The sequence below is a fragment of the Bos javanicus genome, chromosome 12, assembly GCF_032452875.1.
Source record: "Bos javanicus breed banteng chromosome 12, ARS-OSU_banteng_1.0, whole genome shotgun sequence".
NCBI lineage: Eukaryota > Metazoa > Chordata > Mammalia > Artiodactyla > Bovidae > Bos > Bos javanicus.
Window position 1 is genome coordinate 50,387,506 of NC_083879.1, and position 21,790 is coordinate 50,409,295.

At 37.9% G+C, this 21,790-nt stretch overlaps 1 protein-coding gene across 6 annotated transcripts in view; it reads right to left on the reverse strand.

The window, feature by feature from the left end:
• Positions 1–21,790, reverse strand: part of TBC1D4 (TBC1 domain family member 4) — a 210,120-nt gene that overhangs the window by 37,969 nt on the left and 150,361 nt on the right. For 4 of the 6 annotated variants that reach the window (XM_061435092.1, XM_061435095.1, XM_061435097.1 and 1 more), the window contains exons 8-11: positions 19,230–19,349; positions 8,887–8,961; positions 5,966–6,192; positions 4,042–4,206 (exon numbers count right to left, since the gene is read on the reverse strand). In XM_061435092.1, coding sequence (XP_061291076.1) covers positions 4,042–4,206; positions 5,966–6,192; positions 8,887–8,961; positions 19,230–19,349 — 587 coding nt within the window. The remainder of the gene's footprint in view (positions 1–4,041; positions 4,207–5,965; positions 6,193–8,886; positions 8,962–19,229; positions 19,350–21,790) is intronic. The other 2 variants (XM_061435093.1, XM_061435094.1) reach the window with 2 other exon arrangements.

Consider the following 21,790-nt stretch of genomic DNA (forward strand, 5'->3'; position numbering starts at 1 on the left):
TAAATGAAAATATTTAGACCTCTAATCACCTTGATTCTGAAGCAGTGTCTTGTCTAGTACCACAGGAAAACAAGGAACGGAATTAGCACAGGAAAAGAGTGATGTCCAAAACCAGGATTTAGAATAAAAAGGCATTCCCATAAGACATCAATAAAGTACAAATAATTTCAATATTGTACCATGAGTAATTACACTATTTTCTTATCAGATAATATGAGAAAACTATAGAACCAAACTACACCACAAAGTACTTGTCAGCAAAAACCTATTTTGTCGCTGAAAAGTTTTAGAAGCAGATGTAATGACTATCATTTGACCAGTGAATTTCAATACAAATTTTTCAAATATAGGCACAAAAGCTGAGAAGCAACAATAAGAGGAAACAGATGTTTGTTTATAAAAGGATATATTATATTTGCTAAATGGATGTTATGTAAATGTACCATCAGATTATGCATAATTATATGTCAGCTACTACACAATGAAATAACATCGAATTTTTAAGAATTAACTTGAAGTAAGGTAAAACGAAACATATATGTACTCCCTTTCCTTTAGCATTTCACTGTTATACAAATGAACCTACTACTAAGTAAACCATGATATTAAAAGCATCTTGGTTTCTTTTTCTCAGCCTGCTTAACAATAATCTACATGTTTTTAATAATTCAAAATAGTGGTCCTGGAGAAGGATGCCTATCTGAATTTCAAATTTCAAATGATCATGCTCTTTAACTAGTATTTGCTAACTAACCTACTCTATACTTTACTTAAATATGAATATTTACAGATCCACACTATGCCTCTAATAATACCCAAATGAAAATTATATTACATAGTTTTATGGACCTCTTTCTTTCTATTTTGAATAGTTGCAGATATCATGGTAATTGTGAGCATATGATGTTTTCTCTGAAACCAGTGATAATGAGAGATGTAGAGTTCAGAAATTCCTGGCTTAAAGCCACACTCTTGAATATCTTCATTCTTAGCAAACACACACTGAAGGATTCAGAGTAAAGGGACATGTTATCTGCAATCTACTCACAAATGGCTTAGAATAACAAAATATATATGCATATACATATGCATGTATACATGGAAACAGACAGAATGATAAAGCAAATGTGGCAAATGTTAAAAATGGATGAATCTGGATAAAGGTTTAACAGTTCTCCCTAATAGTTTTGCATTTTCCTATAAATCTAAGCTATTTTATAATACTAATTAAAAAAAATCTCTCTCCAAGGCTGTAGTAAATTTATGTCAAAGTGACTGACTAATTGAAATAAACCTATTAAGAGTGAATTCTGTCCAACAATTTTGCTACTGTGTAGATAGCTACTAACAATGCACAAGTATGTACCAATGTAGACATGGATAATATCCAGGGAGTGTGCATGCATGCTCAGTCACTCAGTGGTGTCCAACACTCTGTGATCCCATGGATGGTAGCCCACCGGGATCCCGTGTCCGTGAAATTCTCCAGGCACAAATACTGGAATGGGTTGCCATTTCCTCCTCCAGGATATCTTTTTGACCCAGGGACAGAATCCATGTCTCCTGCATCTCCTGCATTTGCAGGCGGATTTTTTACCACTGAGTCACCTGGGAAACCCCTATCCAGGGAGAGTACTCTATAAAAAACAAAAAACTAGAAATAACCTCCATGTCCACCGGAAAAGGAATGAATTGTATTCAGCAATACAAATGAATAAACTGAAGTACACATAAAAGAATACAGCTCATAAACCATTATTCAGTGGAAAAAGCCAGATATAAAAGAATTTATGCTGTATCATTCCATTTATAGAAAGTTCAAAACCAGGCAAAACTAAACTATAGTATCTGAGGTCAGGATGAGGGGTAGAGATTGAGTGGGAAAATGGGAGGAGCTGCCAGGGTGCTGGCAGCATTCCATGTGTTGACTGAGTGGGGGTGATGTGGGATGTTCATTGTGATAATCCATGGAGCCAGATGCTTACAACTGGCATCATCTTTCATGAAATTTTAAGTGTCTTTTTGGTCTATTGATTCTAAGCTGTCAAATTACAAAACACTGTACAAAAAGGAAACAAAAACATACCAGAAAGTGCTCTCTGATTTTTTAGAATTCCTCAGAACAAAGAAAACACTACATATTTCAGAAGATAGGATGTTTTTAATGATCCCATAAACTTAAAAGTTCTCCACATGTCTAAATATAGCATTTAAAAGAAGATCACCACAAAGAGGTACATTTTTTTCAATGCAAAATTAAATATTTGCCCTCTGACTTCAATACGCTCCTATTAGAATGAGGTGTAGTGGGCTAAGGGAAGTTTGGCACAAGAATAATACATATACCTCAGCCGAAATTAACAACTATGATAATCTTTTATAGTCACTGCTTTTGTACTCTATAACCTATTCACAGCTAATCCTTGACCTTCTTGGTGGCTGTCCCTAACTGTCACCTTCAGACATGGTTCTGTTTCTGGAAGAAAACAGGAATTCTCTAGATGTTCTCTTTAATATAACAGCAGGAACCTGAAAACGGGTGTCACTGAAAGTGCTGTATTCTTATCAATAGGTAGAACTATACAGCTGAGGTAGACTGAAATTTTTAATGTTAACATGTGTAAAATGTTTTATTGGTTCTCAATTATCTAAACTATCAGTTCTCTAAATTCATTGCATATTCCATATACATAATGCAATTTTTATGGTTTTATTCTTCTCACATAAGGTTGAGCCTGTAAAAACCTTTTGAAATCAATTCTTTGTCAACTTTCTTCAATAGAAATTCAATATTTTGGCATAATTTTGTACTAACTCAAAGGACAGTTCAGATTCAAAATTTTATTAATCCAATATTAATTGCCTGCCTTGGGGTGAAAAGAGCTTAACATACATGGACAAAAGACATTCAGAGATAATTCAAAGGTTATTATAGTTTAACAAGTTAATGCACATTGCCTAATTATACTAACTTTTTGAATTCCCTATGTCTAAAAGAAAGGAGGCCAAAAGAACACCCAAGAAGATTTTAGTGGCACGCCGGCTGGTTGACAGCATGTATCCCTCTCCTTGACTGCAAGAATTATCAATTATCAAAAAATAGAAACAACCCAAATATCCATTAGCAAGAGAATGGATAAATTGTGATGTATTAAATGGAATATTATACAGTAATTAAAAAAGGATGGCTTAAGCTACACGTAAAAATAAAAATGAATCTCAGAAAATTCTAAGCCAACAACAACCCCTTGAGAATTTCCAGCTTAATCCACTGCTTTCCAAAGGTTAAAATATCCTATTGAGAATCTGCAAGATCAGTAAGAATTCAGAATTTCAAAAATTATCTAATGGTAATTCTCAAAAAATCACCACACTTAATTTTGTGTAGTTATAACAGTAAGGAACAAGATTTAATAGGTTACGCATTTTCAATACTGGGGACAAAAACAAAACTGAACATCTACATAATTCAAGAGATCCCTCATGCTGCCAGAAGGAGTTGTTATCAATATGATCCTGTAGCCATTATGTGACTTATGCTCAGATTCAGAAAAGTCTATGTCATTGAAAAACCAGTGAAACACCTAGGAAATATTCTATATATTTAATAATAAAAATATATAATATCCATTACTTTAGTACAGCTGTTTAAATAAGTGGCTTTATATGTCCAGAGAAGCTAAAAATGAAAAAAAGAGAGAAACATGATCGGGGAGGTTTGCTTAGTATATATTTGCATAGGTCTTACCCCAAACAAAATAAAGCTCAGACTGTGGGGCCCAAGGCAAAGAAACACACAAACAGTACAAAAATATAGTCCCCAAAGTAAGATAATCATGTCATCAAAAAGCTTTGAAACACTTGTTTGTAAAGGTTTTCTTCAAATTAATTGGAACTGGAGCCAATATATTAGAAACTGGTTAGAACAGGCACAACACACAGATGCATTCATGTCACTCAAATCAATTAGCCACTTTTTAGTAACATATCAGTATATCACTGCAGAAAGGTTGCTTTGCAAACAGAGGACACTGATCTCACCTGATTTCATTCTCATACTGTGGGGATAGTCTACCTGAATTCTGGTAAAAGCTTTTCAAGAAAGGGGGGGCAGTGAAGGAAGGGGCAGAGAAGGAAGTGTGAAGACTTGGAAGACTGGAGGAAGAATTACACTCCTTGTGCATGCGCCGAGCTGGTGGAAGGATGCTGAGTACAGAAAATACAGCAAATTCGTCTTAAGTTATATTCTGGAACAATCTTCATTCACTATGAAATAGCATATACACAGGTTCTTGCTATTAATGTAATCAAAGTTGAATTTATATGGAAAAAATTTATATGCATGCAGTTCTCTATTAGATGATGATGACCCGGTTCATTGTTTCACAAACTGAATTCCTCATCTATGCAGTGTTTCTCAGCAAATGTGTTTGTCTCTAAAATGCTCTTAACAATTTTAGGACAGAAAGTGTTTATTTTGACTTGCAAAAGATACTTCAAGGGGAAAAAGTAGGAAAGCACAAATAATTACAGGAAACAAGCTCCAGAAGGAAAAACTGGTTATCAGTAGTTCAAAGACTTAATTATTTTAAAGATATAAACGCTTCTAAAAATTTAAGAACAACATGTTTGGTTGTTGGGAGTCATCATAATACCTTTGGCTTAATGAATGTTAATGTCCATGTTCTTTCTTGCAGCCTGTAGAATTGTGCAGCCATGGTTTTATCTGAATCCTTAAGTCGCCTACAAAGATTTTTTTCCAGAAGATTCTTTTCATAGCAAATTTTTACCATGATATAAATAGCATCTTCTCATATTGACAGAAATTCTTTGAGTATATACATTACAAAATGTGGAAAACATAAGAAAATATAGACATCATTTATCCTTTAATATTTTAAATTATTGAAAATAACTTTTCCTGGAAAAAGATACTTAATGCCTTGGGTAAATATAAATGATCATAAAAAATGCTTGCTATATACATGAATACTTAGTTCTTTTTCATAAAAGAAAAATCTGAGGATAATTAGTTCTACTATTTTTATATATCTTAAATATCTTATTTATAATATGAAATTATTTTAAAAAATTAGGATTCAATTATATTTTTAAAAGATATGCTGGTAAATTTAATAGCAATTAATTTAAAAATCAATCTTCTTTTTTACTTAAGAGTTCTGATTTTATTTTTTCCCCTCTGACTGGAATCCCCATCAAACTATTTCCTAAACCAAACTCACAGGTAAAGAAGAGAAACAAAATTAGTCCTAGGATATAAATTCTGACTTGTACTACACAGTAAGAAGTATAATCATTCTATAATTGCAAATTTTATTATCTGTTATCAAATGCTAAATTATTTTGTTAAAGTATTTCCTAAACATCATGTGAGATAATTTCTAATAGATGCTCATGTCAATTACAGTATATGCATTTTTCTCTATAAACATCATTTTATTCTAGATACAATTTTAACACTGTTCACATTTGGTGATAATTTTTTATGAAATTAAATAACAGCCAAATTTGACCTCATGTAGAAAGGTAATGAGTGCTTCTTTTCAACCCTTGTGTTTTTCATTGTAAGCTTACAGGAAGCTCAGCTATGTTATTTTCGAATTTGCTGCTTCATGAACACCTTCATCAAGGAGACACTGAGGAACATGTATTGTCAGCAGGTTTTTCAGATAAAACAATGGCATGATATCTTGTTTTCTCCATTTTTTCTAGGAAAAAAAATACTTGCATCCAAAATGTCTGAACCCTGCTCTTTTGGAGATGCCTTAAAGCTTGCCTGCTTCCCTTGGTGATGAAGGTTTTGATAATTTAATTTATTTTTCTGGTCTCCCTGAAAACTAAATACTGGCTAGAGCAGGAAGTCACAAAAGCTCTCGACTCCACAGTGGTCAGAACAGGGACAGGAGAATTTGGTTCCAGTTTCTGGAGAGAGGTTTGGACTTACCTGCACTGCTCACTGGAGCTCTGCCTCAGAAGAGGGGAGCGAACCCCATGGGCCTTCCCATCCTGCAAATTCAGCTTCCTCTTCGTGCTTGAAGGTGGGTGGCTGAATGTGTGGGCCCGTCTTCGAAACTGCGGGGAGTCGGAATCCTCCTCAGGGAACGTCTGCCAAGCTGAGGACAGGGGGGAAGCTGGCGGGGTCCCTGGCGGAGAGTCTCCTGGCGAGTAGTCCTGAAACGCAAGAAGTCAGGCCTTTCTTTCCTACATGGATCATGGCAGACCTGTTCAGACACAGCTCAAAAGGGACAGAGTGTCTCTTCTGCCTCCTGAGTCATGAGAAACTGTTGTGTTTTTTTTTTTTTTTTACTCAATCCATGCTGAAGCCTAATCACTATCACCACAGCCCATTTCTTCTGATAAGCAGCTGTAAGACAGCATCCGTAAAGATAGGCCAAAAAGTGAAAGGGATGATAAGAAAAGGTATTCTTCCCTCTCACCCCTTATGGTAAAATGCTACAAAGCTACTATACTCTTCTTGTTACCAGAAAGATGAAAAGAGATCCTGACCAAAAGAGGGTGGAGTCTGTATTCATATATCTACTGATTTCCGTGACATCTCAGTTGCACGCTTCCTGTACTGTCAAACAATATAACAACGCTTAAGGGTCCAAGTCTCATGGCAAAGACGTCAGGAAAATAAAATAAAGCCTGTTAAGTATCCTCCCTCACAGTGGATGTTTCTATCTAACTACGTGGTCCCTGAGGTAAAAAAATTTTTAAAGACATGAAAAACAGGAAATGAATGAAAAGTGAGCTATGCCGGAATGCCTCTCATACTGCATGGGTGGACAACATAAATCTTTCAATTTAGACAAGTATGCTGTTTATACTCTCCAGAACGGGCTCTGCTGTAGAAATCTGTAGCTTGATAAACATGGGTTAGGGCTCATGGACTCATAACTGTCCTCAATTCTACCCACAAAAAGTTTAGTGAAAATATTTTAGTATTTTTCCATTAAAAACAAATAGGTTGCATCTGCCTCAGGTTACATGTTACAGGAAACAGGAAACCAAACCTAGTGAGAATTGCCTATGAGATAAAGAAGAGCCTAATGTTGCAGAGGGTTAAACATAGGGGAGGGGGAAGTAATATGAGGAGAGAACAAAAGATCGCTCTATAAGTACAGTAATTATAGGGTTCCTTTTTCTATGGCTTTGGATCAATAGTTGTTCAAATACTGTTCCCCAAAATATACTATCTCCAAACAGTCAAAAGCCTGAGAAAACAGAGTTAGTCAGCCAAAACTGTGTTCTGTCCCACCAAGAGAAAGCTTCAGTTGAACAGATAGAAATGTCGACTAAAAAAATATGTACAACTTGAGAGTTGTGAATTAAGTTTTATTTGGGGCAAAATGAGGACTGCAGCCCAGGAGGCAGCATCTCAGATGTATGACCTTAAATTCATGGTTAATACCAGGCTATGGTCATTTAAGTTTAAAGGCTCCTCTATGTTGGGAATGGTTAAATCATACTAAAAATGATCAATCTAGTAATTATGAGACAAGGCTGGGTACTTTATGAACTATGCCTGTTATTACCCTTAGAGAGAGTGATTGGTACGGAACTCAGTGGATTTGTGGTACTAATTTATGGCCTTGACATCTACTGGGATGGATATGAAGGTGTAACCAGGGATTCCCATGAATTTAAGGTCATACATGTTAACAAATTAGAGGTAACCCCAACCAACCTATCACTGGTATGACCCCAGTGGGTCAAAGATCTGTATTCTACTAGTATGACCATTTAGCAGCTTTTGTGTGTGTGTGTGTGCGTGCATGTGCCTTCAATGGGGTTGGAGGATGTAATTGACCATATCTAAGCCTTAACATCACTGCAGATAGTGACTGCAGCCATGAAACTAAAGGATGCTTACTCCTTGGAAGGAAAGTTATGACCAACCTAGATAGCATATTCAAAAGCAGAGATATTACTTTGCCAACAAAGGTCCATCTGGTCAAGGCCATGGTTTTTCCTGTGGTCATGTATGGATGTGAGAGTTGGACTGTGAAGAAAGCTGAGCACTGAAGAATTGATACTTTTGAACTGTGGTGTAGGAGAAGACTCTTTAGAGTCCCTTGTACTGCAAGGAGATCCAACCAGTCCATTCTAAAGGAGATTAGTACTAGGTGTTCATTGGAAGGACTGATGCTAAAGCTGAAACTCCAGTATTTTGGCCACCTCATGCGAAGAGTTGACTCATTGGAAAAGACCCTGATGCTTGGGAGGGATTGGGGGCAGGAGGAGAAGGGGACAACAGAGGGAGATTGAACCCCATGCTGCTACAGCTGTTGACCTTCAACAGCCCCTGAGGGAGTCCATAGTGGAGTGAGGCACTCTGTGCTCCAGGGAATCTGGTGGGACAGGTCTTTAGATAACTGGATGTTTTTAGGAACAGATTTTATTATCTCAATCCTTGCATCTCTTCATATCTAGAGGAGGACTAAACTCCTTCATGGTGACATCAGATGCTCCTGACTAACAAAAACCCTTTTGTAAAACCCTTTTGTGGCTCAGTGCTTATGGTATTGAACTCCCCCTTCACCAAAACCTTATATTGTCTTTCCCCCACTGCTGCTTTGGAGCAGTCTCTCACAGCTATCTGAGATGCTGCCTCCCAGGCTGCAATTCTCATTTTGCCCCAAATAAAACTTAACTCACAACTCTCAAGTTGTAGATCCTTTTTTAGTTGACAGAAAGGAGCTAATATACAGAATCTTCTTTGAAATAACAAAGGCTCATGAGTTATTTTTTAGAAGTCATGAAGGACTCATAACAAAATAACTAACCAGGCAAAATACTATATTAGTGTTTGTTTTTGCCAAGTTGAAACAGCAGAAAAAAAGGAGAACTCCACGTGCATACCTTCTCTGAAGCAACACTGTTGGATCGTTCAAAGCTGTCCACACTTCCAAGACGACCTCTCATTCTGTTAGCTCCCTGTGTGAAGAGTAAAATTAAATCATTCACACGGTTTGAATTTTTACTTTGAAATTATAAAAGGCAGCTGTCTGTTTGTGTTAGTATGAAATTCATCTTTTGGGGTTCACTCAAATTTGTTGGCAGCACTGGTCATAGCAAACACCCTCTTCCAACAACACAGGAGAAGACTCTACACATGGACATCACCAGATGGTCAATACTGAAATCAGATTAATTATATGCTTTGCAGCCAAAGATGGAGAGGCTCTATACAGTTAGCAGAAACAAAACTGGGAGCTGACTGTGGCTCAGATCATGAACTCCTTATTGCCAAATTTAGACTGAAATTGAAGAAAGTAAGGAAAACCACTAGACCATTCAGGTATGATCTGAATCAAATCCCTTACGATTATACAGTGGAAGTGACAGATAGATTCAAGGGATTAGATCTGATAGAGTGCTGAAGAACTACGGACTGAGGTTCCTGACACTGTACAGGAGGCAGGGATCAAGACCATCCCCAAGAAAAAGAAATGCCAAAAGGCAAAATGGTTGTCTAAGGAAGCCTTACAAATAGCTGAGAAAAGAAGAGAAGTGAAAGGCAAAGGAGAAAAGGAAAAATATACCCATTTGAATTCAGAGTTCCAAAGAATAGCAAGGAGAGAGAGATAAGAAAGCCTTCCTCAGTAATTAATGCAAAGAAATAGAGGAAAACAATAGAATGGAAAAAACCAGAGATCTCTTCAAGAAAATTAGAGATACCAGGGAAACATTTCATGCAAAAATGGGCACAATAAAGGACAGAAATGATATGGATCTAACAGAAGCAGAAAATATTAAGAAGAGGTGACAAGAATACACAAAAGAACTATATAGAAAAAATCTTCATGACCCAGATAATCATGATGGTGTGATCACTCACCTAGAGCCAGACATTCTGGAATGAGAGGTCAAGTGGGCCTTAGAAAGCATCACTATCAACAAAGCTAGTGGAGGTGATGGAATTCCAGTTGAGCTATTTCAAATTCTAAAAGATGATGCTGTGAAAGTGCTGCACTCAATATGCCAGCAAATTTGGAAATGCAGTAGTGGCCACAGGACTGGAAAAGGTCAGTTTTTGTTTCAATCCCAAAGGCAATGCCAAAGAATGCTCAAACTACTGACAATTTCACTCATCTCACACGCTAGCAAAGTAATGCTCAAAATTCTCCAAGCCAGGCTTCAACAGTATGTGAACCATGAACTTCCAGATGTTCAAGCTGGATTTAGAAAAGGCAGAGGAACCAGCGATCAAATTGCCAATATCCGCTGGATCATTGGAAAAGCAAGAGAGTTACAGAAAAACATCTACTTCTTCCTTATTGACTATGCCAAAGCCTTTGACTGTGTGGATCACAACAAACTGTAGAAAATTCTTAAAAGAGATGGGAATACCAGACCACCTGACCTGCCTCCTGAGAAATCTGTATAGCAAGTTAAGAAGCAACAGTTAGAACGGGACATGGAACAACAGACTGGTTCCAAATTGGGAAAGGAGTTCGACAAGGCTGTATACTGTCACCCTTCTTATTTAACTTACATACAGAGTACATCATGAGAAATGCCAGACTGGATGAAGCACAAGCTGGAATCAAGACTGCTGGGAGAAATATCAATAACCTCAGATATGCAGATGACACCACCCTTATGGCAGAAAGCAAGGAAGAACTAAAGAGCCTCTTGATGAAAGTGAAAAGAGGAGAGTGAAAAAGTTGGCTTAAAGCTCAACATTCAGAAAACTAAGATCATGGCATCTGGTCCCATCACTTCATGGAAAATAGATGGGGAAACAATGGAAACAGTGAGAGACTTTATTTTGGGGGGCTCCAAAATCACTGCAGATGGTGACTGCAGCCAGGAAATTAAAAGGCGCTTGCTCCTTGGAAGAAAAGTTATGACCAACCTAGACACCATATTAAAAAGCAGAGACATTCCTTTGCCAACAAAGGTCCGTCTAGTCAAAGCTTTGGTTTTTCCAGTAGTCATATGGATGTGAGAGTTGGACTATAAAGAACGCTGAGTGCTGAAGAACTGATGCTTTTGAACTGTGGTGTTGGAGAAGACTCTTGAGAGTCCCGTTGACTGCAAGGAGATCCAACCAGTCAATCCTAAAGGGAGATCAGTCCTGGGTGTTCAATGGAAGAACTGATGCTGAAGCTGAAACTCCAATATTTTGGCCACCTGATGCAAAGCACTGACTCATTGGCAAAGATCCTGATGCTGGGAAAGTATGAAGGTGGGAGAAGAAGGGGACAACAGAGGATGAGACGGTTGGATGGCATCACTGACTCAGACATGAGTTTGAATAAGCTCTGGGAGCTGGTGATAGACAGGAAAGACGGGTATGCTGCAGTCCATGGGGTCGCAAAAGAGTTGGACATGACTGACAACTGAGCTGAACTGAACTGAACTGATTAACAGCCATTCCAGCATGGTAAACAGAACTGTTCACCATCTATTTCCATTATTTATAAATCAGCCATCAGATAACCAAATACTCAGACCAAGCTACTGAAGTGGCTTTGGTTACAGGGTTAAACTTATTCACATATAAGATGAGAGAGTTCCATGAACGTGATGTCACAAAGAGGTAAACACACGTGGAAAGTAAAACACAGCAAACCACAACAGTTATAAAGAAAATGGCTTATTACATACAGCTCCCCATAAGCTAGATCATAACTTACATTATAGGATGATAATAAGCACAGGTTAAAAAAAAATGCATCCTAAAATGTATGAATTTATCTTCATTCATTATTCCATAAAACAAAACTACTTCAGGAAAGCACTTCTCTCCAGAAGACCAGATAAAAGTCTGCTTCGGTATTGGTGGATTGGTTCTTTACTTTCTTTTTACACAGTCCCTTCATATGGATTTCACAGATGATCTAAGAAAAGAACCAAAGAGATCATCTCATCTATTTCCCTCACTTTACATAGGAAGAAACTGAAGCCAAGTATTGAAGGAAAGAAGACGGAAAGGCTGGTTGGGAACCACATCACATAGAAGGTCTTAGGAGACAAAATAGCAGACTAAGAAGTTCTACATAACTCTAAAATACATGGGAAAGTTCTGAAAAGAGTAACTAGAAATACATCAAGTCGGTGTGACAGTGACTCTGCACAATGAAAAAACACCCAATATTTTTATAGTGCTCTACAACATTAAAGACTGTCTCCAAACATTCTTGGGTTTCATTTGGTGGGGAGGGAAAAGGCATTAAGCTTCACTTTAATTTTTAATCAAAGTAATACCTACACAAAGCTTCAGAAGTCAAACTAGGGACTTCCCTGGTGGTTTAGTGGTTAAGAATTCACCTTCCAATGCCAGGGACACAAGTTTGATACCCAGTTGGGGAACCAAGATCCACAATGCCAAGGGGCATCTAAACCCACGTGCCACAATTGTAGAAGCCTCCATGTGCTTCAGCGAAGACCCGGCACAACCAAAAAAAAAGTCAAACTGTACTACAAAACTTATAACGATAAATGACAATCACCAGATCCGTCTCTCATACACTGAATCCCATTCTTCAAAAGTAAGCACTTGAAATTAAATTTATGTTAATGCTTCTGTTGTTCATTTTAATACTTTTGTTGTTCAGTCGTCAAGTTGTGTCCAACTCTTTGCAACCCCATGGACTTGCAACCCCCAAGCACACCAGGCTTCTCTATCCCTCACCATTGAGTTGGTGGTACCTTCCAACAATCTCATCCTCTGTTGTCCCCTTCTCCTCCTGTCTTCAATCTTTCCCAGCATCAGGGTTTTTTCCGGTGAGTCAGCTGTTCGCATCAGGTGGCCAAAGTATTGGAGCTTCAGGCACTATCTATTGACCTCCTACTCTGGAAGATGAGACTTTAGTTCTAACTTCATTCAGTCAGTCAGTTCAGTTGCTCAGTCACGTCCAACTCTTTGCAACTGCATGAACCGCAGCATGCCAGGCCTCCCTGTCCATCGCCAACTCCCGGAGCTTACCCAAACTCATGTCCATTGAGTCAGTGATGCCATCTAACCATCTCATCCTCTGTAGTCCCCTTCTCCTCCTGCCTTCAATCTTTCCCAGCATCAGGGTTTTTTCAAATGAGTCAGCTCGTCACATCAGGTGGCCAAAATACTGGAGTTTCAGCTTCAACATCACTCCTTCATTACCCATCACCATACACAATTCTCTCTTCCCTTCTTTTCCCAGTAAACTTAGATCACAAGTTTCAGTTAAACTAACACTTGGTTCTTAGATTTTTAGACCTTGTAAATATTGTCTGCACCTGAGCTACATACATATTTCACTATTAATACAACTAACATCTTGTACAATTTGTTTTTCAGGGAATCACCTGAAAGGAGTGAAAGTGTTAGTCATTCAGTCGTGTCCGACTCTTTGCAATGCCATTGACTGTAGTCCACCAGGCTCCTCTGTCCATGGAATTCTCCAGGCAAGAATACTGGAGTGCGTAGCCATTCCCTTCTCCAGGGGATCTTCCCGACCCAGGGACTGAACCCAGGTCTCCTGCATCACAGGCAGATTCTTTACCATCTGAGCCACCAGGTAAGTCCCATAACTACCTGAGTAATCACTAACTTATTACTACTAATTTATTTGTTTATCATTTATTTATCACCATCAGGGCTTCCCAGGTGGTGCTGGTCGTAAGTAACTCGGCTGCCAGTGTAGGAGATGCAAAGGACATGGGTTCAATCCCTGGGTCGGAAAGATCCCCTGGAGGAGGGAATGGCTACCACTCTAGTATTCTTGCCTGGAGAATCCACGGACAGAGGAGCCTGGAGAGCTACCGTCCATAAGGTCGCAGGGAGCCGGACACAACTGAGGCAGCAGCACCAACAAACCACATTATGGGCGTCCATCACATAATGCGTCAATCACATTTTTTCTTTTTCTTTGAGCAAGCCATTTTTGAGACTTCTGTCTTCCTGTCCCAGTCTGGACTGGTAGAAATTCAGGTTTGCCAAATAGATGTTTCCAGTATTCTCCTTCACTATCAACCTAGAAATTTCCTTTGATGCTATCCTATGTTGAAAATTCTGTTTCCCTGGGCCATGTCTTCCTCTTTTTCAGCTTACTTCTTCATTTTAGCAGAACATAGATTCCAGGTGCTTTCTGAGAAAGGGAGACTGGGAAGTATTTTTTTAAATGTATCAATATATGTCTGTAAATGCCTTTGTTCTTTATTTATACTACACTAATAGTTGTGCTGAATATACAGTTCTGCTTGGAAACATTCCTTCAGGCTATGTCAGCAGTGCTCAAGTGTCTTCTGGTACAGAGGTCTAATGTCATTGTGACCTGACCCGTACGACCCTGTTATTTCTCTATGGAGCAGAATCTAAGCTTACCCTTGGGCATTATGAAATTTCACAATGAGTTGCCTTGGCATGGCTTTGTTCAGTCTTTCCATTGTGTATTTCCTGAGTCCATTAAAGTTTGAAACATGTCCATTAGCTCTGAGAAATTTTTTCAATGATTTCTATGAAAATTTCTGCATGTATTTTCTTTCTGGAACTCCTACCCCTTGGCTTTTGAACCTCCAGACAGATTCTTTAACTGTTTACATTGTTCTCTTATTTTCCATTTCTTTCTCATTTTGCTTTACTTTCTGGAAGATTTTTTTCAACTTAGTTTCATTGTCTTCTATTGAATTTCTCTTTTTATGTTCACTATCAGAAAGTTATAAAAGTTCTATCCTGTTCTTAACTGACTCTTTGTATTTATGGTAGCCCATCTTGTTTCACAGAAGCAATACTTATTCTCATATGTATATATATCACATATATACGTGTGTGTATATATCAATTATAGTTTTCTATCTCTGGTGGCTCTGTCAATACCAGCTATATCAATCATAAAACTAATAGCTGCATCTAATATTACCAAATGCTTACCATGTGCCAGGTATTATGTAAAGTATTCTATCAGGCATTACCTCATTAATCCCCACAACAGTTCTAATGAGGTAGATACTTAATTTGGCTCAACTTTATAGATAAGGAGACTGAAGTTCTGGTAGCTGAAGTAGCCAACATTTACACAGTTTAAAGACTGAGGAGCAATTTGAATTCAGGGAGGACAACTTTAAAGTGAGGCTCTTGAGCTCAATACTATTTCCTAAAGATAGAGCTTTGTGGAAAGTAAAATTACAAATAAAACCAATTAGCCTACATTAGCTGTGTGATTTTATAAATGTCCTAGAATTTGATCAAGGCTCTTTCAGTTCTTCGGTTCTATACTATAACATGATAAACTATACATGTGGCTGATAAATCATGGGGTTTGAGTTTGTGGGCAAGGAAAATGGGCCATGTCGCTTTCTGCTATTTTTTTAGCTGCTACTTATATGTCAACTGGCCTGGTTATTTTAGGCTATTTGCTCACGATAGAGAAAGCATTCAGATGGACATCAAACCATTTCCGTTGTTAAAAAAACACTGTCACACATATTACTTGTAGGAGTGTTTCATCCACAAATTTTTCTTAAACACAAAGAAAAATAAACTTACTTTACAATTTACCACAATTGTTAACTCACACATTTTAACAAATAAGGACAATGGCTATTACTCTGAAGAAAACATAAAATAAGGACTTTTTCCCAACTCACACTTTATATTAATAGCTCTCTTTTAGAATAATAATATACTAGTAAATATTCCTCTTTTGAAAAACTTCAATTTGAGAAAAAGCAACAGACAAACAACAAGAATACAAGACTCCATCATCTCATTTTTGAACAGATAGCTTTTTCAGTTTTACTACATTATGATTTAGTAACGCATGTGTCAAGCCTTTTCCTTTGGACTCACTTTTTAATTGTTTATGAACTGAGCTTTAAAGCATTTTGAAAATGTATCCTATTTCATAAACAGCTATCGTTCATTAAATGAGATATTCCAGCATTTAAAAATAGCAGCAATTATGAGCCGAACTATGACTGGAGGGTCAACTTTCTACTGTATCACTCAGAGAGAAAAAAAGTAAACTGACAAGTTTTAGAAGTAGGCAAAACCCATTTTCTATGTAACCTCTGAAACAACATGGTTAGCTGCCAGCCTTTCCAAGAAGTCCATTCTTCTGCATATGTTGCAAGTAAGACCTTGTTAGGTCACATAATTTATGGCATTTGGCAGCACTTTGGGACACAAAAGCTACAGTATCCACCTTGACCAGAATAGACTGGCAGTGCCCTTGCTGGAAATTCATTACAGCTGATCAAGGCTATGGAGCGGCACTTCAAAGTCCGTCACGTAAGTACTGTGCGGAATGCCAAGGTACTCGGTAGGATAATACCCTTGTGTCATTTGCCAATGACAGGTTCCAGGGCTGCCCACTGCTGTATGTACCACCTCATATCCACAGTGTGACATTTTCCCAACATTCTGACATTTCATCCTCACGGCAATGGGCTCAATCAGAATGGATGGGAAATGTTTTCCCATTTCACAAGTGGAGAAAAAACTGTTTAGAAAGGTAAATAATTTGTCCAAGGTCATAAATATAAAACGTGCTTGGGCAAGATCTTGAATTCAGATCCCTGACCACCCCATAAATGATCAGTCTACTAAAATTCTCACTAAACACATGGGAGAGAGGGAGAAGAGAGAGGGAAGGACTGAGAGAGAAAGAAAGAACCTAACTGATTTATAAATGTTGAAGACAAGGAGATAAGGAAGTTTTATGAGAAGTTACATTAACACACTTCTGATAAATCTTCTAGAGGCTTTTTCCTAGGTTCTGTTTTCTGCTCATAAAATAACAGCATTGTCAGATGACCATGATTGCTGTAGGACTTTTGTTAAAATTAGAAGACTCTCCATCATTAATAGAAATACCCATAAAGGATTTTGAGTTCTAGCAGAGAAATAAAAATAAGAATACCAGACATCAGAAGTCACTGTCCAATGTACTACTGCGTTGACTTTCCTGCCCTTAACACTTTGGAAGATAACAGGTAGTTATTTTGTAGACTGTATCTCAAAGTGGGTTTGTTGATGTTTCCTTATGATTAGATTCAAGCATTGCCCCTCTGGCAGGAATACCACAGAAGTGCTTCTGTATTCTTTGTAGCACAGGATTTTAATTTTGTCCATTGTTGATGACGTTCCATTTGTCAAGGTGCCTGTCAGCCTTTTTCATCATAAAGTCACTATTTTCCCCTTTGTAATTACTAAGTATTCATTCTATCCAGTAAATATCCTGATAACGATCAAGTTGTCAATTTATTTTTCACATCCGAATAGACTCAGTTTCCTTTCATACAGGAAATGGATACCCACTCTAGCATTCTTGCCTGAAGAATTCCATGGACAGAGGGGCCTGGCAGGCTGCAGGCCATGCAGTCACTGAGAGTCGGACACAAGTGGGCGACTAAGCGCCTTAGTACCTTCCTGTTATACAACAGGCTACTGTCTGTCGCCGTCAACTATTCTGACGCTTAAATTGTCTCAGATGTCACCACTGGAATCCTTCAAGGTGTTTATGTCTTTGTGACATCCTGCCATCTCTCTTTGACAACTTCTTTATTATCTAGAATGCCAAGGTGCTCTGGACTTATCTCGTAATTTCCATATAGTCCTGGAACTAGCCATTTCTGCCAGGATCCTGGTTCCCTCTTTGTTTCTGTACAGAAACCGAAATCCGAGTCCTAAATCAAAAATCTGGTCACCCAAACAGACTTTAACCTGGTCACCCAACCAGGCTTAATGTATTATCTGACATATATAGAAAAGCTGTCCCCAGTGCCTATCAGTGGACCATATATACACATTTATACACATACACATATATTAATACACATATTACATACATATTATATGTATATGTATAATATATGTATATATTATTCTATTGCTCAAAACAGAAAAACCAAGATTCCATACCGCTACCTCTGAGTTGAATTCAACAGCAGCAGAATTCATTCTAATTCCCTCTCCCCTTTTAACTTTGTAATTCCCTTCTCCCAGAATCCCACTATCCTTCAACATTTACATATTTGGTCAGTTCCCTGTATGTAACCAATCTGCACAATTGGCACCTCACCCTCTCCTCACCCCACCCAGCTCCAGCAGCCCCACACAAGGCACCATCCTTGTACTGGGCACCTGGAATGCTTTCTCCCCTCCACTCTGCCTCTGACACCCTGCACTGAGCCATCCTGCTTCGGGGCACCCTCTTCACCTGCTCATGCTCCACTTGTAGAAACCAGACTGCCCCCACAGGCTGACAGCCTCCTCACCACACTCTGGTTTCTGCACGCTGCATTGGGACACCCACCCCTGCCACCACATACAGCACCCATTCAGGCTGTCTCCCTGCCCTGGGCCACTGTGTCTCCTCTGCCTTACAGACCCAAGACATATACCTTGCTATGTCTTGTCTAGTAGCTTCAGGAGTGAACTGTTTAGGAAGATGAAAATGAAGAGGAAAAGAAATCACTATGCTATTTTTTTTAATTTAAATTTATTTATTTTAATTAGAGGCTAATTACTTTATAATATTGCATTGGTTTTGCCATACATCAACACTATGCTATTTTTAAACAGAATAAATAAATTCACTGAAGAATACACACATTTCTGTTAAACTACAGCTAAATTTTTTTCATTTTATTTTTAAGTGGAGGATAATTATAATATTGCGATGGTTTCCTTCCATGGAAGCAATCTAAATGTCCATCGAAAAAGGAAGGATAAAGAAGTTGTGGTAGATATACACAATGGAGTATTACTCAGCTATAAAGTGAAATGCATTTAAGTCAGTTCTAATGAGGTAGATGAACCTAGAGCTTATCATACAGAGTGAAGTAGGTCAGAAAAAGGAAGACAAATATAATGTTTAATGCATACATATGGAATCTAGAAATGCTTAAAGTTTCCAGCATTCCCTCTCAGCTCCTAAGAATCAGTAAAAGAAAGACCTCCATTATAACTTTAAATGGTAAATGATAAAAAGTCATACAGGATTGGACATCAATATTCTATTTCCCCTCTTTATACATATATCTCAACTACTAAATGACTACTGTTCAAATTCAGACAGAAGACACATAAGAATAAATCTAGATCTGAGAATAAAACTTATTTTGAGAGATTATTTTAAATAAGCATTAACTAACTTAAAGTTATCTTAGTAGTTTTTTTTTTTTTTTAAGGAAATCTTCTGTAAGCCAGTTGAGAATGAAGCAGAGTAATTAGACAACACATAATATCTTGAAGAGCCTCAGTTTAATCTTACCCTTGAGAAGATATTTTCCAGGGAGCTAGTTAAGGATCTCTTAGCTTTATTTTTCAGAATGTCAAGTTTGAACCTTCCACTGCTTGTCGCATTTTCCGGGATTGTACTATTTGAAATAGTCTATGGAAAGAAAAACATTAATTTTGGTTTGGAAAAACTCAAGGTTAAATGAAGCTTTAAAAACAGGCTTATGATTAAACCATTAAAAAGCACAAGAATTCTTCTGGAGCTCTATTAAAGAAGTAATAATTTAGGTTCCACATCATAAGCACACAGATTATAAGCAAATGGGTTTAATTTTTAATATTATAAGTAATAAAAAGATAGAAATAAGATCTTTGATTTATGCCTTTCCTCTCTGCTAATATATTCCTGCTGCATTTAACAAAAACTAAAGATGTCACTTTTTACTGCTGTTATTTTGATTAATAACTATAATCATGCCTTTCCAAATTGCATACTTTATATCCAAATTACCAAGGAAAACACAAGAAACAGTTTTCAAAGAACAAAGAATCTTTTAGTAAAGCTGGATTCTGCTAATGCCTTTGTTATAATTCACTTTTCATTTGCGAGTGGGTCATCTATCTTTTTGATCAGCAAGTACTCCCTGACAGTACTAAACTGTATGAGAACCTACAATATGTTCACTATATAAATTGAGATTCTCTAAATATTTTATCCTATACAGACATAAAAAACTACTATGTATATCACATGGTTCTTCGTGCCAGAAAACTTCCAAAAGAGAACACTTATCCTTTGCTTGTGGAGGAAATATTCTCACATTTAACAGTGAAAAGAAGCAACACATAAGTATCAAACATGGAACCATGAGCTGTGGCTCTCAATGGTTAGGAAGAAAAAGATACACAGGATTTATTGCGGGCAGGGAAAAAAAAAAAAAGGGTGAAGACTTTCCCAACACTGGGAATGATGTTGGCAAAATCATAAAGGCTGGGATGCTCACAGGATGGGATGTCAGTACAGATAGTTGACTAAAACAGAAGGAAGTGAGTGGAAAGTGGGAAAGTGAAGCTGGAGATAAAACCTTGATCTTAAATGCTGGGTAATTAGGAAGAATCACTGATTACAATTTATAAGCTGAAGAACATCACTGTGAAAGTAATGTTTGGGGAAAATTTATGTGAAAAGAGTGTTCAAAAGTCATCCAAAGGACTGGGAAATCAGAGACTGGAAGATCAGATAGGAGGCTTCAGCACAGTCTACACAGGAGACAACAAAGGTCTGTAGTGGAGTTGGCGCCACAGGATCTTCTAAGGAGTTACTGATAAAAGAAACACGGCTGCCACCCAAAAGGAAGGAAAACAATGGATCGGAATGTGGGCTGGACTGGGTTCTGGCTGTGTATAAGGACTAGGATGACTCATTATTCTAAGGCTTCGGGGTGAATGACACGACTGAGATGGGGAAATCGTGTTGTCACCGAGCACAATGCCTGACAGAGCAGCTCCTCAGTGAATCTGCTGTTGTTTAGTCTCTAATCCACGTCCCACTCTTTGCTACCCCATGGACTGTAGCCCGCCAGGCTCCTCTGTCCATGGGATTCTCCAGGCAAGAATACTGGAGTGGGTTGTTATTTCCTTCTCCAGGGGATCTTCCCAACCCAGGAATCAAACATACATCTCCTATACTGCAGGCAAGTTCTTTACCACTGAACCACCTGGGAACCCACTCAGTGAATACTAGTGGAAAGAAGAAAGGAAAAGAAAGAACAAAGGACAGCAAGAGGAAGGAATTTAAGTATACTGGCAGGAAAACATACACAAATTGTTAAAATCTCCTCTGTGACCTTGAATTCTCTCCATCATATAGAAAATTTGTATCACTACTCACATACTGCCTTTGGCCTTCTGGTCAACATGACTATTATCATCAATGACTGATTTAAGCAAACCCATTAACAGATTTTACTCTTTAAATTTCTTGACCTTCTTGTGTCATTGGACATCGTTGATCTTCTTACTTGAACTTTTCTCCTACCTTGGTCATACCATAATAAATCTTTCTACCTCATTATTCCCTTTCAGTCCTTTTTTACTGGCTCCATTTTAGTTTACTCATTGCCTAAAATGTGGGTATCCCTCAGAACACCCGCCTTTGACTTCAAACCTGTGCCAAAGCTCACTGTCTTCTGTATTTATAATGTCAACTCATATTCTATGAGCACCAAATCCATTTTCTAATTATATCTCAAACACACTTGCAAAATTGAATTCTTCTTTCTTATTTCCATCTTCTGCCCTACTCTTGTCTTCTTTGTGTATTTCTTAGCTATTGCACCCAGTTCTTTTAAATCTGAAACCTTAAAGTCTCTCTCAGCAAGACCCTCTCCCATCCTAAACATATCTATCCTAAGGATCATGCTTCCCAAATAGCTCTTGACTCAGTGCCTCCCTTACATCTCCAGGGCTCTAGTTTAGCCTCTCTCTAAGACAAAATAAAATTTTCAAGATAGAATTATTCAATCTATTTATGTCCCAGTGCTATCTCTGTCTAAAACATTCTTATATATCATGGTACAAACCACACTGTACTTC